The following is a 17,952-nucleotide window of genomic DNA, read 5'->3' as shown; positions in this document are numbered from 1 at the left end:
CCTTGGAAAACACTTGGGGGCAAATGATAGCCCAAAGAGGAGCACCCTGTATTGGTAGTGGTCTTGTCCCAGAGTGAATCTGAGAAATTGTCTGAGTTGGTAGGACAGATATTAAAGTAGGCGTCCTGAATGTTGTGGGCCAAAAACCAGTCTCCCTGTTACAATGCTGGAATGATCGTTGATAATGTGACCATCTTGAACTTTTGAGCCTTGAAAAACTTGAGAGCTCTGAGGTCCGCTATGGTTCTCCAAACTCCCTTTCTTTTGGATATTAGGAAATAACAGCAGAATCCTTTGCCTCGTAGATTTTGAGGTACTGGTTCTATGGCTCCTAACTGGAAGAAACGATCTACCTTTTGTCATAGTAAACTCTCGCGAGAAGGGTCCCTGAAGAAGGGCAGGGAAGGGTGTTGTGGAGGGGGTAAGAAGCTATAATGGATCAAGTACAGAGTTTGAACAATCTCTAGGACCCATTGGTCTGATGTTACACATTCCCAAGCACTGTGGAACACTGCCAATCGGTGATCAAATGGGTGTAAAGCAATGGTCAGCTATATCAGATTTTTTTTTTGGGGGGGTGGGGGAGAGAACTGGTCTAACATGTCTCAACTCATCCGTCAAAACTGGTATTTGGACGTAGAGCATAGAGGGCTGGGATAAAGAAGACTGTAGGCCAGATGATTTGCTCTTGTGAAATTTGCCTTTTTTCTGTGGCTCCTATGTTGAGCCATATATTGAGATGTGTGGGGTCTACGCTGGGATTGGGAACTGAACAGTCTTTGTCAATGTCCAGCAACTGGAGAGTGTCCCTAGAGTCTTTCAGGGTATGAAGAGAGGCATCCGTCTTCTCCGAAAAGAGCTTTGTGCCCTCAAAAGGGAAGTCTAACTGTAGACTGTACCTCCTTCGGGAAGCTTGACAGATGGAGCCAAGATGCCTGTCACATCACCACTGCCGTGGAGATGGACCTAGTCACCGTGTCGACTGCATCGAGGGAAGATTGCAGCAATGTCTTCACCACTAACTGGCCCCTCCTGGACAATGGCCTTAAAATGGTCATGATGTGACTTCGGCATCCATTCATAAAAAGTCAGTTTTGAATAGTTTACATATCAGAAAAATAAAAAACTGTAATTATAACAACTATAGAAATCAAATTGAAGTAATATAGTCTTAACGGACTGCGAATAGCTGCGTCACTAGTCGGGGTGGATGAGGAAAAACTGAAGGGGGTTAGCCTCATGATGTAGCATGAGGAGGGGCAGTGAATGTGTAGGGCCTGACACTGCTACCAAAGTTTCCCGATTAGCAGTGCAGGGATGCAAGCACGCCTACAGTGGAGCACTCACAGGGATGCCACTTGAAGAATCAGGAGATAACAGATTTGCAGCAATGGAATACACATCAGGCTGTTTTAACTCTTAGTAGCAAGGAGTACTACTTGGTATTTAACTGCTTAGCTTCTGTCTTATACAACAATTTCTGTCAGTAAAAGTAGCTTCAAGAAGAAGGACACATGCTACAGGTTATACTTTGAAGATTATCTGTCCCTATGAACTATTCATATGAATAACTAACTTTCAGGTATTTTCATACAATCCATTAATATGTAAATACAAAGTGAATTCACCTGAACAATTGACTAAGTATGAGTTACAGGTTTGAGAAGGACATTTCTCATAGCAAGATTTGCTATAGTTCAGCTCTCAAGGTAATTGCATGGAATTGTTACAAAAACAGTAAGTGGTTTATAAAATGTAATTTTATTTAATGTTACTTTGCTGTTACATAGGGCATAACATTTTCACAAGGCTTTTTTGGGACTACAATCAATGATTAGCAACACACAATAGTGGTCCAACTCTCTAAATAACAATCACTGGACAAACTTGACACCTTCTCACATGTGCACAAATCTGCATGGAAAAGTACTAAATGTTATACTTGAACATGTGAACTTGAATTGGTTTTCCCATTCCAGTGTATTAAGAAATGACATGCACTTTAGTCTGCCAAAAAGCACTGTCTGTATTCCAGCAGTTCCATGCTGTCTCTAGTACATAGTAAAGTGAATACCAGAACTACAAAGGCAGGAGTGTAAGTGACTTTTATTGGGAAGGGATATCAACTTATAAACAGCAGCAACTGAAGACTGAGTAAGAAGACACCCTCATTTTCACGCAGACATACAGTAGCCCCTGCAGTATATTACACAGAAGGCAACTCAATTGGTAATTCTCAACCTAAAAATGCCAAACTTTCCGTCTGGCCCAATACTTCCATAACCTTCATGAAAAGAATACACAGTAGCATGAGAAAGTAAGTTACTGAAAGGAAACCCTGCAGAATAAGAGGGAATGTGGAGAATTAGAAAGCTATGTTGAACACTCTTTAGTTGCAATTAACTACATTTTAATATCTTTACTGAATACAAAACACAGTCAACTTGCAGGAACTGGTTCAGATTTTTGTTTTTAAATACCAGGTACACTTTAGTCCACTACATAAGTGTTTGGAAATTACTTATGTTTATATGAAATGAAGCTATTAATACTTTCCTACAGCAGTAACCGCACACAGGGAAGGCCAGGACAAACACAAATCAAGGAATGGAGTTTTCCCAAAGCTGCAGTGTGAAAAGACTATAAACTGATTTCCATACACATGGATGGGTTCTCTTTGCTATAGGAAATCCAAGTGGAGCTATAAGGAATGGAGACGTGTAAAAAGGTTTCTTGAGAAGGGAAGAGAGAATGACACACCCCATGTGCAGTTTAGTTTTCTGCACCTTCTGCAGCATCACATTCTTCTCCTGCATTGTCTGATGTCCATAACTAGAAATAAGAAAAAAGCCACATCAGCATGAAAACTTACTCATCTACCCTGCATGTTAGCACCAACTGTCCTATTACTAAAGTCAAGGACCAGATGGGAGGAGTTCTACATTTGTTAAGTGCTATAGTTTGGAGGTGTAAAGCTCTGTTGCTTTAATTTGCAGAGCTTCCACTGGCTTATGGTGAGCACCTTCTCATCTATAGGGTACAGCCATATACATAATTGTTTAATATTTAACTAGCCCAAGTGGACATAATGCTAAACAAATACAGATCTGTTTAATATATTGTACCCAATTATACTATTGGCACTTAAGAAATACACAAGTCTGTTCTCTGGAATGCCACGATATCCCTCTCTGGTTGCACTTTCACCTCACAAGTCAAGGTCACAATTTCTATTGTTATGGAAAACTACAGTGAGGAATATTGCTGGAGTATGTAGCTAGCTCTCCCTTAGACTATTAACATAGTATACAGTTGGTGCATCTTAAAAGTTCATTCCAGTTTTAGAAGTACTAAAAGTTCCAGCCGTATTCCCCATTTAAGTATGGGGGAATATTGCTGGAACCAGTAATACTTCTAAGACGGTTAACTTTTTTCATTCTCGTCTTAATGACTGGAGTATCATCATTTTTTCCACCAGATTTATAGTACTATCTGCTAAGTCAAATGAGCCTGTTGGTCTTATGATGAAAGTGAAGTTGTATTTAGCTATATGGAAACTGACTAACTCATGCTATTATTTTAGTCCAAACCAAGTTTGCATCTGCCACAGATTAGTTTAATGCAATTAATTTTTCACACTAAAGTTTAAATTAGACATCAACCTACGTATGAGAGTAACTCTTCAATACAGCACATAATAGGCCTAAATATCAGGATGCTCAGTGCTAGATAAAGACCATGTTTTGGTTTTATCACACAAATGAGGTCTAAGTATAGCTATTATACAATTACAGCTATTGGACCAATTAGCACAAAAGGGAAACTTACTGTTAGGTTGTCTCTAAGCAACTGCATGATGAGAGTACTGTCTTTGTATGAGTCTTCGTTCAGCGTATCAAGTTCTGCGATAGCCTCATCAAAAGCCTAGAATAATTAAGTTGTTTTTCATATTTACATTGAGGTACTGATTATGAATATTCTTATTAGTGTTACTAGGGGTAGATATTAAAGGGACAATTCAAAATTAAGTTTAACCTTTTTCCATGAAGACAGCTTTAATAAACAAGCATGCAGCATTGAAGAAAGTGAAAAGAATTTCATTGATTTGCATTGCCTGAGTTGGTAAAAAAAGCTTAAAACAGCACAAATCTTGTATGTTTAGGTTACAATATTTGTTACTGAAAGAATTTTGAAGTTGACAGTGTCCCTTTAAGTCAGTTGACAGTAGGCACCTGCAAATCAAATACATTAAACGAAATAGGATTTTATTGTACAAGACAGACTGATCAATTCACATTATTCAGATTAGCTTCCATTAATTAGAATTACCCTCCTGCCAAAAAAAGATAGAGCAACTTACTGTCTTAGCCAGCGTGCAGGCAAGCTCAGGGTTGTTGAGGATCTCATAGTAAAATACAGAAAAGTTAAGAGCTAGGCCCAAACGAATTGGATGTGTAGGTTGCATCTCTTTCTTGCTGATGTCAAATGCCTCCTGATAAGCTGCTTGTGAATTTTCTATTGTTTCTGTTGAGAAACAGGAACATTTCAACATAAAAAGGGGGATGATATAGAGAAAAGTGCAAGCTGAGTCCCTCGCGCTAGCTTAAAATACCTTCTTAGAGAAATGCTTAGCCTCATTATTTAGGCTGAAAGAAACAGTTGCATTGGTTTCAGAGTAGCAGTGCTACTTTCAGAGTTGCATTGGCTTAACTAAGGGTGTGACTTTTAAACTGGGGCAACTGTGTACTGACATTTATAGGCTCAAACTAAACAGATATTACACACAAAAAAACATGTTAAGATTAAAATTGCAAAGTGAAGGACTCAGGAAATCCCAGAACTAAGGTTGCCCATGTAACCCTTATTTAGCCCTCTTATGTGTATGAATCTTTAATTACATGATCACATACAATTTTTCCACAGGACCCCAGTGGACAGGGTGGAGCTGCTCTGGGGATGCATCAGGGTTATGTAGTAAAGGAGGTTGGTGTCTATAGCACTCCTGCTTTGTTTGTTGCAGAAGCAGGAAGGTGTATGTAATAAGTGAGGCAAATGATAAAAAACAAACAAAAAAATGTTTTCATGGTCAAGGCTATTTAATACTGCCCTGGAAATCTGGATTCTATCCCTGCCACAGAGCTTCTATGATGGTACGTAGGTCACTTAAATCAATCTTTTCACAGGTAGTCACTAATTGGGTGTTCCTCATTTTCTGGGTGCCCAAACTGAGATCTGCAAAACTGCTGAGCACTCACATCAGTGGGAGCTGTGCTTTCAACATATGAAGTGTGATATAATACTAAGAACTCAATTGGGTATTAGGCGTATCTAACTGGGCAACAAAATGAGTAAATACTTTTGACCATATTATTGCGACTGTTCCCCATCTCTAAAATGGGGATAATACTCCCCCAACTCCACCCATCTCACAGGCGTGCTGTGAAAATAAATTCAGTAATACTTGTGAAGCACTCTACTAAATACTGTCGTGATAATTGCCATAGAAAAGCTCATGAGGAAATAATTGTCTTCATAGCAGGACTTGAATAATGAGCAGTGAAGAGAGGGGGCCATGCACTGAGCAACAAGGAGAAAACTATGAACAACTTCTCATTAAATGAGCACAGTTCATTCTATGCACTGAATGAGGCAGAGGTCCTATGGCAAAAATAATATGTGATCATGTAAATACCGACTGTCATACTGGTACAATTTATTAGACAATCTGTAAGCACCTCCTAGAGGATAACAGGGTAATAAGAAATAGCCAGCATGGATATGTCAAGAACAAATCATGCCAAACCAATGTAATATTCTTTTTTGATAGGGTTACTTGCCTAGTGAATGTTGGGGATGTGGGGGAGATCTGATATATCTTGATTTTTAAGGAGGCTTTTGACAGTCCCACATGACATGCTCATAAGCAAACTAGGAAATGTGGTCTAGATAAATTTGCTATAAGGTGGATACGAAACTGGTTGAAAGGCCATACTGAAAGAGTACACCTTCCCTTGGACCATCGGGCACGGGTCACTTACTGATTTGAATTCAAGTAAATGTGAATTCTCTGGCTTGAAAGTCTTTAAATCAAGATGTGAGAACTTCATTAACTTAGCAAGAGGTTATGGGCCTACTGCAAGAGTGGGTGGGTGAGGTTCTGTGGCCTGCGATGGGCAGGTGGTCAGACTAGGTCAGTGGTTCTTAACCTGGGGTACACACACCTCCTGGGGGTGCGAGACATGCCAGATTTTTTTAGAAGGTAAATCATTGAAAACACAAATTAAGCACAGGCACGTAAGTACAACTACTCTGTTTCATCAAACCTATGTATTTATGAATGATTACTATAATATAAAAAATATATTTAGGTTTAAAGAACTGACCTACTTCAACGATTTTTGATAAGGGGTGCGAGAACATATTTTGAGAACCAAAGGGGTGCAGGCTGCAGTAAAGGTTAAGAACCACTGGACTAGATGATTATGATGATCCTTCTATGGCCTAAATTCTGAGTAGTTGTCAAACTGGGAGGGGCATATCTATTGAGATCCTGCACGGGGTCTGGTACTATTCAATATTTTCATCAACAAATTAGATAATGAAGTAGAGAGTATGCCAATAAAATCTGTGGATGAACTAAGCAGGGAAGGGTTACAAGAACTTTACAGAACAGGATTAGCATTCAAACTGACCTTGACAAACTGGAAAATTGGTCTAAAAAACCCCCAAAATGAAAGTCAATAAAGACCAACGCAAAGTAGTTCATTTAGGAAAGAAAAACAAAAAAAAACACAACACACACAAATTGGGGAATAACTGACTATGCAGTTGTACTGCTGAAGGATCTGGGGACTATAGTGGATCACAAATTGAATGAGAGTCAACAAAGATGCAGCTGCAAAAAAGGCTAATATTCTGAGGGATATTAAGAGGAATGTTATATGTAAGACATGGAAGGTAAAGTTGTCTTGCTGTACTGGGCACTGGTGAGGCCTCAGCTGGAGTACTGTCTCCAATTCTGGGAACCACACTTTAGGAAAGATGTGGACAAACTGGAGAGAGTTGAGGAGAGCAACAAAAAGTGATACAACATTTAGAAAACCTGAGCTATAACGAAAGATTAAAAACTGGGCATGTTTAGTCTTGAGAAAAGACGACAGAGGGGACCTGATAAGTCTTCAAATGTATGTTAAAGGCTCTTCTAAAGAGGACAGTGATCAATTGTTCTCCATGTCCACTGAAGGTTGGACAAGAAGTAATACACTTAACCTGCAGCATAGGAAATTTAGGCAGGATATTGGTGGGGGGAGAAACCAAACTCTAAGGATAGTTAAGCTCTGGAATAGGCTTCCATTGGAGCTTTTTAAGAACAGGTTGGACAAACCGCTATTAGGGATGGTCTAGGTTTATTTGGTCTTACCTCAGTGAAGAGGGATGGATTTGATGACCACTTGAGGTCCTTACCACCATTCTATGATTCTATAGTGCACATGTACAGGCAACCTGAATTCTGCCATTTAACTTCCGAGTTCTTGACTTTGTAATCTTGAAAATTGTATTTTAAACAATTTGTGTTTAATTTCCTAGGTTTTTAAAATACAAACTAAAAACAAATTCCATCCTGTGGCATCATATTGACACCCACATAGATTAGCAGGAACCATTAGATACACCACGCACGTCTGCCACTTGAGCTAATGGAATAGCTCATAGTGTGTGTACCCCCCTCAAGAATTTGGAAGACTGTGTACCTAAATGGGCATTTCCCCCCCCCCACTAAGGGTAACTCCTTTTTCCACATACCCTCCTCCATCCTGTCCTATCTCTTTCCCACACTGGCTCCTTATCTCAGTCCCAATCTCTTCACTTAGCCAGTCCCAGTTTCCATTCTTCAGGCTTCTGATCTCTCCCCCACTCCAGGTGTCCCACTCTGGCTCTCAGTCTGTAACTTTGTTTGGTGTCCCATTCCCCCTCCCCAACTCCTGCCAATCTCTAGCCCCAGTTTCCTCATCCCAATCTACTTCCTCTCAAAGGTCTGGTTTTTGTCTCATCTGCATTACAGTCAGGCAGATTCCTCTTCCATGCTGCCTGGGCCCATCAGGGGGATCATTGAGGGAACAGGAGAGACAGTCTCAATGCTCTCATTTGAGGTGCGTGAATCCAGGCTGGCTTGCAGCAGCCCAGAGCAGCAGTAACAGGTAAAATCCTGCTTAGCCCTGGGCTGCAGCATACTCAGTGCAGATGGAACCTTCAGGGAAGTTAGCTGTTAAAAATTAGGCAGTGCCTATTGGACATGGGGGGGGGAGTACAATTCTTCAAAGGCTTATAACATAGCCAAATTTGGGTAGATATTCACTGGGATGGAAAAGGCACATCCCTGACACAAAGGACACCTCCTGCCAAATTTCAAATCTGTGCTCCAAAGCTTTTCAAAGAAAAGTCCATTAGAATTTTGTTGCATGGGCAAAGCATTTCTCTGTTGTTTTCGGAAACTACTGAACCATTTTGGCTGAAAATTTCTAAACAAATTTAGCCTGAGGCAAACACCTGCCAGAAAACATTAACCCAAATGGTTTGACAAAGTTATAAGCCACTGAAAACAGGGTCTTATTATGGAAAATGTCAAGGAATGTTAAAACCACAGGCAGGGCTGGTGGCCCTGCCTATAGAAGTATCCACACAGGGATTTGCATCCGTTTACAAAAAATGGGTTTTAAAACCCAAGTTTAAATTAGTGCAACTTCTGTGCTTAGACAAGCCCTTAGAGTTATATTGGGTATTGGAGATTAAAATGGAGGTAAGACTATCATGGAGGCTGAACAAAGATAGCGTTGACAGCTTGATTACATTCAATGATAGCCTTATATAAAGCTTTTCCCTTGATGCTATGGTACTGGCTTTGACTTTCTGCAACAGTCCTGTTAGGGCCAAGGGCTTTAAGAGTTTTAGATTCAGTTCCCATTTATATCAAGGCCTCTTTACACCATTTTACATTTGCACCCATTTTGAGGTTCCTTTACACTGCCAGAAAAAGTGTTAATAAGGCCTTTGTGTAAGTGAAAATCAGCTCCATGCCCCTCCCTCACATCTGGTTTAAATGGATTCATTTACAACTGGTTGACACTATCAGCAACCCATTCTGTTCTATGGCCAGCTGACAGCTCAGCTCCTCAGGGACTGGCAAACTCCCTTCTCTATCATGGCAGAACTCCAGGACTACCTTGAGCTGTGTGAAGTTATCACTAATTCTGAATACCTGCCCAAGTTTTTATATTGCCCTTGCTGTGACAAGACAACAGGATAGTTCTCTTACTCATTCCAATGTGTCCTCTGAACATCTAGTTTTTTTTATAGTATAGTATTGTATAGTTTTAAGTATCTCTTAAGACATTAGGACACCTTTCACCTAAAGAGTATTTTTAAAGTTTCAAATAAGTGTGTTTCTTCAATAGTCATTCACATGGGAGGAGGCGGGGGAAGGGACTACTACACTGAATTCCATTCCACCATATAATGAAATCTTTCAGTGCAGAACACTTGAGGTCTAGTAAAAGTCAATCTAAACTTTGAAAATTGGCATTGAGAGATCAGATCTAAACGCAGTCCCTCTCCATTTTATTGAGTGGCATATGAGTTATGAAAGTTAGTGACACATGCAGTGCATTCTAGCTCCTCTTTCCTCTCCCCACCACCTCAAAACAGAAGTAAGCGTTAACTATTTGAGCATGGTTGAACACAGTATGCTTACGTTTTCTGTCATCTCCACATGCAACTTCAGCAAGGTATCGGAAGTAGTCTCCCTTCATCTTCAGGTAGAATACCTTGCTCTCTGGATTAGTTGCATTAGCTATTAAAAATTTGTCCAGCAGCTCCTAAAGCAGGAATAGGAGACATTAGCACGTTGCATGCACTGCAATGGAAGATCCTCAAAATACTGGTTTAGATAAAGTAATCCTGGTCACATACCACCTCAGGCACTTTGCGCATATGCTAAGAAGCTCAAAGTAAGAGTAAAATCTGTAAAGTATTTAGAAATTCTTTAACAATGTCTTTTAGACAAATGAATATTCACTTAACGAATTAGACTATTTGCACAGTAACAAACACTTAAAAGCCTAGAACATTTTAAAGGCTCCAGTTCGGTGAGCTGTCTAAAACGTTGTGGAAAGAAAAAGAGTGATAGTAAAGTTAGAAAAGGGCAAAATCTAATAGCAAAAAGCAGGCCTGAATATATGCTTATGCACTAAGGAAGAATCCATGTCTTCCAAAATAAAATAATTTTAACTGAAGATTAGTCTGAAACCAGTCCATTTCACTGGGGAAAAAACAACACAATGCATCAGAAATTCAAGCCTCTTTAAAAAGAGAGAATTTTTATTTTCCACTTTATGGCCAAGACCTGTGAGCAGGATTTTATTTATTGTTTTCTTAAGTGATATTCATTAGTTAATTATGACTGAACATTTAGGTGTGGAGTATAAACTTGTCTGCCAATTTGTTGTAGCTATCCAGCAAGTATGATATCCAGATTCAAATGAAAGCTTGCATTCCACAGAACACAGTTTCTAGGCCTCATTGGTATAAATATAACCTTAAAAATATGAACATATGTCTGAGCCTGGAGAAGGCTGTATGAACCTGAAGCAGCTCAGACACATGGACTACCCCAGCAATCTCAAAAGGGAATTAACTGAAACAGTGGGGCAATTTACAGGCCAAACGTTCAAGTGTACATGTGCATCATGCACCCTTTATTTGTAGATGAATTATTTATTGATTCATATAATTTAAGGCCAGAAGGTACCAAGAAGGTCTGACCTCTTGTACATGAGACGCCACTAAATTTCATCCAGCTATCCCATTCTGAACACAACATGTGGTTGGCTAAAGCATATCTTCCAGAAAGGCATCCAGTCTTGATCTGAAGACTAAGAGATGGAGAACCCACCACTATTCCAATGGCTAATCACCCTCATTGTGAAATTCAAAATTAAAAGCAATGGACACATTAGGTCTGGCTTCAACTTCCGGCCATTAGTTCTTGTTATACCTTTCCCTGGTAAACTAAAGATCCCTTTAGTTCCCATATCCCATCTCCTGCCCACTCCGCAGGTACACTATAATCAAGCCACCTCAAATCTTTTTGATAAACTGAAGAGACTGAATTTCTTAAGTCCACTGCAAGGCATTATCTCCAGCCCTCAAAAACCATTTTTCTGGGTTTCTGCTCCCAAAATCTTTTTTTTTTTTTATTAAAGTGGACACTAGAACTGTACATAGTATTCCAATATCTGCCTCTCTAGTGCCATAGACAGAAGTAAAAATCATCTCCCTAATCCTATTAACTACTCCCGTTTACACATCCAAGGGCCCTATTAGCCCTTTTTTCCACAGCATTGCATTGGTAGTTCATGTTGAGCTGCTTGTCCAATACATTTGGCTGTATTAAAACATTTAATTTGTATGAGCCCGGTTTACCAAGTGATCCAGATCTCTGTTTGCCCTGTCACTTACTACTCAAATCTGCATGCCAGCCTCAGATTTGATCAGCCGTGATTTTATATTTACTTCCCGATCACTAATGAAAATTTTGATTAGCACTGTCGAACCTGACTGGAAACAGATCTGATTTGATGATTTCTCTACTGACTATTTTTTAAATAGTGTCCATTACCAGCTCTTAATTCATTTAAGACGTGCTCTGTTGACACTGTATAGTGCTAATTTTTTTAAATCAGAATGTTATGCTTTACCAAGTAAAACTCCTAAAAAATAAACCTAAGTTTATTACATTTACACAATTGCCTAATCAACCAAACTTGTAATTCCAAAGAATGAAAGCAGGTTTGACAAAATCAATTTTCCATAAAACTAAGAGAATAGGAATATAATTCCAGCTTTCCCATTATTTTGCCCAGGACTGATGTCATGTTAACCAGTTTATACTTCCTAGGTGACCTGGCTTAACCTCTTAATATTAGTACAATGTTAGCACTCTTCCAGAACTTCCCTGGTATTCCAAGATTTATTAAAAAGTAAGAGCTGTTAATTCCCCCTCAGCCAACTCCTTTAGGTCTTGTAGGTGCATGTTATTGAAGCCTGCCGATTTTAAAATGTTTATCCCTAGTAGATGTCTAAACATCCTGCTTTGTTACTAATAGACTGGATACTACTTCATCCTCTTGATATCATCCTGATTCTTTCCAAATATAGAACAGAATTATTTATTGAACTCTTGTCAATTTTCTGCACTTCACAGTAAGATATAAATCAGTAGTTACTTATTCTGTTTCCATTTGTTATGTATTGCTTTTTTATTTCTATTTGCTTCCTTCATTTTACCACTGAACCCAGATGGACTTTTAAGTCAAGTTGTCTCCTCTCTTGATTGTGGCATTTTGGACATGTACTAAACTTTAAAAACTCCCAATTTTCATTCAGTTTTCTGTCCAAATTTTTGCTTCCAGTACATTTTGCTCATAATTTTCCTGTCACTATCACTAGCCCCTAGACAACCACAAACTTCCAGTCCAGTGATTAATCAATCTTTAAAATGTCCAAAATTATTACCTGCTGTATATGTGAAAGAAAGCAGAGTCAAATATAGTAAAAATCTCAAATGAATCAAATCAAACAGAAATTTCATGCTTGAATAATAAGAGCACAACAGTAAGAATATGTTACCAACCACCTGACTAAGATGGTTATAGTGATTTGAAATACGCCCACACCTTGAATACTGCATGTAGTTCTAGTTACCCCATCTCAAAAAAGAATGGGAAACGATACACAGAAGGGCAACAAATATTAAGGGTTTGGTACAGTTTACATATGAGGAGAGATTAAAAAGACTGGGGCTATATTCAGCCTGGACAGGAGACACCTAAGGGGGAATATGATAGAGGTCTAGAAAATCATGAATGGTGTAGAGAAAGTAAGTGTTATTTACCCATTCACAATACAAGAACCAGAAGTCATCCAATGAAATTAATAGGCAGCAAGTTTAAAAACATCATAAGGAAGTACTTCTTCACACAATACAGTCAATCTGTGGACCTCACTGCTAAGGGATGTTGTGAAGGCCAAAAGAATAACTGGGTATTAGATAAGTTAATGGAGGATAGGTCCAACAATAACTATTAGCCAAAATGGTCAGGGATGCAACCCCATGCTCTGAGTTTCCCTAAGCCTCTGACTGCAAGATGCGACTGAACAACAGAGGATGGATCACTCAATAATTGTCCAGTTCGGTTTATTCCCTCTGAAGCATCTGGCATTGCCCACTGTTGGAAGACTAGAAATTGGGCTATATGGACCATTGGTCTGATCCACTATCCTTTCCAATATTCTTACCTTGTATTGGGTGCAGCACCTTGTGTGTTTTACTTATAGCTGCACGGGACTAACACCATACGTTCCCCAAACTCAAGACCCCTGAAACAATTCATCTTTCCACACATCACATGAGCTGACACTGCTGTTTTGGAGGCTGCAGAAACTAGGGACCGTACCACAGAATCTATGGCCAGTCACTCAACACACAGACGCCTCATATATAATCCACTCTGGAGAAGTCCCTCCACCCCCAAAGAGACCCAAGCTATTGGCTCATCATGCCATCATCCCCAGCAACATGACAGCAGCACGGCATTCCAGTGATGAACATCAGACTTCTCTGTGAACTACACCCAAAGCAGCTGGATCATAGGTGGCTTTATTTCATCCTTCAACACATCAGAGACCGAGTTTTCAATTATTTCTGAAATAATTTGCATGCTTCATTGCAATATTTAAAATGAGTAATTGGCAAATGTAATGGCTAAAGGGCAGAAATGGTGGTGGAATTAAACACTGTTATTCTTCCCCAAACGATACTACTGATTTAGCATCTACCAATTACTTCACGAGAGTCATATTTTACCCACCATCTTCATAATGCCTCAAGGGAATACTAATACGCAATTCTGCAGTCTCAGACAATAATTTAGAACTAATTCATCCCTTTCCACCAAGCATTTGAGATCCTTATTCAATTGCTCTGAGAACTAACAGGTCAGATTAGCAGAAAGCATCCATTAAGCTTGCAAATTATAGCTAGTTTATTAAATTCCAATTACTAAGTAGGCAGTTTATATTAAATCCAAACCCATGAAGTAGCTACAAGTATGAAGTTTACACTACAGTTGCTCAATAACATATGTTAGCAATAAGATTAAAACGTATTTTTTGCCTGACTGGCAAAGTCGATCAAAACAAGGTATTTGTAAACGTCCGGTGCGGGGGTCGGGCCCTCTCAGGGGCCGTCGGGGGCCAGGCCGCCTCACTACACGACCTGGATCGGTCTCAGGGTTCCGCCCCTCTGGCAGGGACTAGGCCAAAGGTACACGGCCTCTGCAATGAGCTCCTGCTCTCCGTCAGGGTCCGGCAGTAACTCAGGCCCGGGCTCCGGTCCTCACTGCCGGAGCTGGGGATTACAAAGTCAGTCAAGCCCCCGCGCTAGCTCAGAGCGGGGCAATAAACAATAGTTCGGTTGCTCAGCTCCGTGGATCAGGAGCTGAGCCCTGACAAACTCAGGACGTCCTAGGCCCTTATTCAGGGGAGGGCAACCCCCAATAGTCCAGGGCGCTCAGAACCTTCCTTCAGACTGCAGTAAAGTCAGGGGTTCAGGCCCGGCCCTCAGTCAGGGCGGGGCAACACACAATAGTCCAGGGGGCTCAGGACCTTCCTGCAGGCTGAGCCCAGGCAGAGTTAGTAGGCCCAGGCCCTCAGTCAGGGCGGGGCAACAAACAATAGTTCAGGGGCTCAGGACCTTCCTGCAGGCTGAGCCCCAAACAGAGTTAGTAGGCCCTGGCCCTCGGTCAGGGCGGGGCAACAAATAATAGTTCAGGGGTTCGGGCTCAGGTCTGGGTATCAGGAGCTGAGCACGGACAAACTCGGGACGCCCCAGACCCTCAGTCAGGGTGGGGCAACAAGCACTCCTTCAGGGCAGCAAACAATAGCTCAGTTGCGGTGCCAGAGCGCTGGCTGGAGGGGGAGGCTGCCACCCGTTAAGTGGGGTGGCAGGGGGGACACAGGCCCACCCACTCCACTGTGTCCCAGCCCGGGGCCCTAAGAGCGGCAGTTAGTCTGCCGCTGTGTCGGTGGGGTCCTGACCGCAACACACAGACATTGGCTCCTCTGCTGTAGCCAGACTGGGGTCAGCTACCCCCGGGCTGCTTTCCATTTCCCCCTCCATTGGTACCTGCTCCTCGCCGGGCTCGACAGCGGGGTCCCACACCATGGGTTCCTCAGCTCGCAGAGGGTCGTCTGGGTCGGGTCGCTCCTCCGGTCTCCGGTCAGGGGGGCGCTCGGGCCCCTCCTCGGGGTACCGTGCTCGGGGCAAGTGCGGCCAGTCTACGTCAGGGTACCTTGCTTGGGGAAGGCTTGGCCAATCCGCGTCGGGATACCTGGCTCTGGGGAGGTGCAGTCGGCCGGCGTCCGGGTATCTGGCTCTGGGGAGGCTCGGTCCGTCCGCGTCGGGGTACCTGGCTCTGGAAAGGCTCGGTCTAGCCGGAGCTCGCACCGGCGCGTCTGGCCTCTCCGGCCGCTGGGGTCTAACTGAGGGCTGGGGCCTGGCTCTTATACTTCCTGTCCCGCCCCTTGACTTCCGGGGGGCGGGAACAGGTGGCGGTGGCTCCGCCCACTTGGGTGCCAATTCAGGCTCCTCTCCCTCAGGGGCCGTCGGGGCCCAGGCCGCCTCACTACACGACCCCCCCCTCAAGGCTGGTTCCCGTGCAGCGGGGCCAGCCCATTCCACACCCCCCAACCGGGAAAGGAAATGCGCGTTTGCGTGATGCTTACCAGCCCGATGGCGGACCGTGAAAGCAAACGGCTGGAGCGCCAGGTACCATCGTTGCAGCCGCATGTTGTGGTCCTTCATGCGGCCTAACCACTGAAGGGCGGAGTGGTCGGTGACTAGGGTGAAGGGGACTCCCAGGATGTAATAGCGGAGAGCTTCACAAGCCCACTTCACGGCTAGGGCCTCTTTCTCGACCACCGCATAGTTCTTTTCGCGTGGGAACAGTTTCCGGCTAATGTATAGGACGGGATGTTCCTCGCCCCCTACGTCTTGGGATAAGACCGCCCCGAGTCCCACCTCCGAGGCGTCTGTCTGCAAGACAAATGGCAGGTTAAAATCGGGGCTATACAAGACCGGCTCGCTGCAGAGGCACTTCTTAAGAGTCCGAAAGGCCCTGTCGCACTCGGTAGTCCAGATCACCTGCCGTGGGCTATCCTTTGTTAGGAGCCCCGTTAAGGGGGCTGCGATTGCCGCGAACTGGGGGATGAACCGCCGATAATATCCGGCCAAGCCTAGGAATTGCCGCACCTGGCGTTTTGTGGTTGGCGGGGTGCAGTTTGCGATTGCCTGGACCTTCCCGATCAGGGGTTTTACCTGCCCATGCCCGATAGCATACCCCAGGTACTTAGTCTCTTGCCAGCCGATGCGGCATTTTTTTGGATTGGCGGTTAAGCCGGCCTCCCGCAGGGATCTCAGGACGGCTGCGACTCTCTCCAGGTGGGTCTCCCATTGCGGACTATAGATGACAACGTCGTCTAAATACGCGGCCGCGTATTCTTGATGGGGCTGGAGGAGGCGGTCCATCAGGCGCTGAAAGGTGGCCGGGGCCCCGTGGAGGCCGAAGGGCATCCTGGTGAACTGATAGAGACCTGTGGGGGTGGCAAAGGCAGTCTTCTCACAGGAGGCGGGCTCTAGGGGGATCTGCCAGTAGCCCTTACTCAGGTCCAGGGTGGTGATGTAGCGGGCCCCTCCCAGGCGGGCCAACAGCTCATCTATCCGAGGCATGGGATAGGCATCAAATTTGGAGATGGCGTTGACGCGGCGGAAGTCAATGCAGAACCGCTGTGACCCGTCGGGTTTAGGCACCAACACCACGGGGCTACGCCACTCGCTCTGGGATGGCTCTATCACCCCTAGATCCAACATCGCCCGTACCTCCTTCTCCACGACCTGTCTCCTATGGTAGGGCAGGGGCCGGGTCGTCCCCCGTATCACCACCCCAGGTTCTGTTTGGATCCGATGGTGTACGAGGGAGGTGTGTCCCGGCTGGTCCGTGAAGGTGTGGGAGAAGGCTTGGAGGAGGCACCGAGTCTGGCGGAGCTGTTCCTCGGTTAAGTTCTCCCCGAGCTGGGGTTCCTCGGTGTCCCCGGAAAGGGGAACCTGAGGTCCCAGTTCCGGTTTGGGCGGGTAGGGGTTTATCAACAGCCCTTCTCGCTCTTTCCAGGGCTTCAGGAGGTTGACGTGGTAGCGTTGGTTCCTCTTCCTCCGGTCCGGCTGATTTATTTCATACGTGACCGGGCCCACTTTCCTGACTACCTCATAGGGCCCCTGCCACCGGGCCAGGATCTTCGATTCACTGGACGGGAGGAGGAGTAATACCCGGTCACCAGGTTGGAAGTCCCGAGTCTGTGCCCCTCGATTATACGTCTGGGCTTGTGTGTCCTGGGCGGCTTTTAAATTTTCCCGTGCCAGATCCCCCGCCTGCCTTAGACGCTCCTGTAGTTGCAGCACATACTGCAGGAGACCCTGGGCCGGTGAAGGAGTCTGTTCCCAGGTCTCCCTCATGAGATCCAGCAGGCCCCGGGGTCGTCGCCCATATAACAATTCAAAAGGGGAGAACTTAGTCGATGCCTGGGGAACCTCTCGTATTGCTAGAAGCAAGGGTGGAAGGAGCTGGTCCCACTGGCGAAGGTCTTCCGGGGGAAACCGACGCAGCATCCCTTTCAGCGTCCGGTTGAACCTTTCCACTAGTCCATCGGTCTGGGGGTGATAGATGGAGGTGCGGAGTTGCTTGACCCCTAGGATTTCACAGACTTGCTTGAGCAGCCGGGACGTAAAATTGGTCCCTTGATCCGTGAGTAGCTCCCGGGGCAGTCCGACGCGGGCGAAGATCT

The 17,952-nt window shown here is 43.9% G+C and overlaps 1 protein-coding gene across 1 annotated transcript in view; it reads right to left on the bottom strand.

Annotated features, from left to right (window-relative positions):
- Nucleotides 1-1,742: 1,742 nt before the first annotated feature.
- YWHAQ (tyrosine 3-monooxygenase/tryptophan 5-monooxygenase activation protein theta) overlaps nt 1,743-17,952 on the bottom strand; it is a 47,105-nt gene continuing 30,895 nt past the window's right edge. Inside the window, exons 3-6 of the mRNA XM_005287736.5 lie at nt 9,749-9,872; nt 4,361-4,524; nt 3,829-3,924; nt 1,743-2,832 (exon numbers count right to left, since the gene is read on the bottom strand). Of these exons, the coding sequence (XP_005287793.1) occupies nt 2,773-2,832; nt 3,829-3,924; nt 4,361-4,524; nt 9,749-9,872 (444 nt within the window). The 3' untranslated portion in view covers nt 1,743-2,772. The remainder of the gene's footprint in view (nt 2,833-3,828; nt 3,925-4,360; nt 4,525-9,748; nt 9,873-17,952) is intronic.

Source organism: Chrysemys picta, chromosome 3 (assembly GCF_011386835.1).
Source record: "Chrysemys picta bellii isolate R12L10 chromosome 3, ASM1138683v2, whole genome shotgun sequence".
NCBI lineage: Eukaryota > Metazoa > Chordata > Testudines > Emydidae > Chrysemys > Chrysemys picta.
The sequence above is the reverse complement of the archived record's forward strand: the minus strand, read 5'-3'. Positions and strand labels throughout refer to the sequence as shown.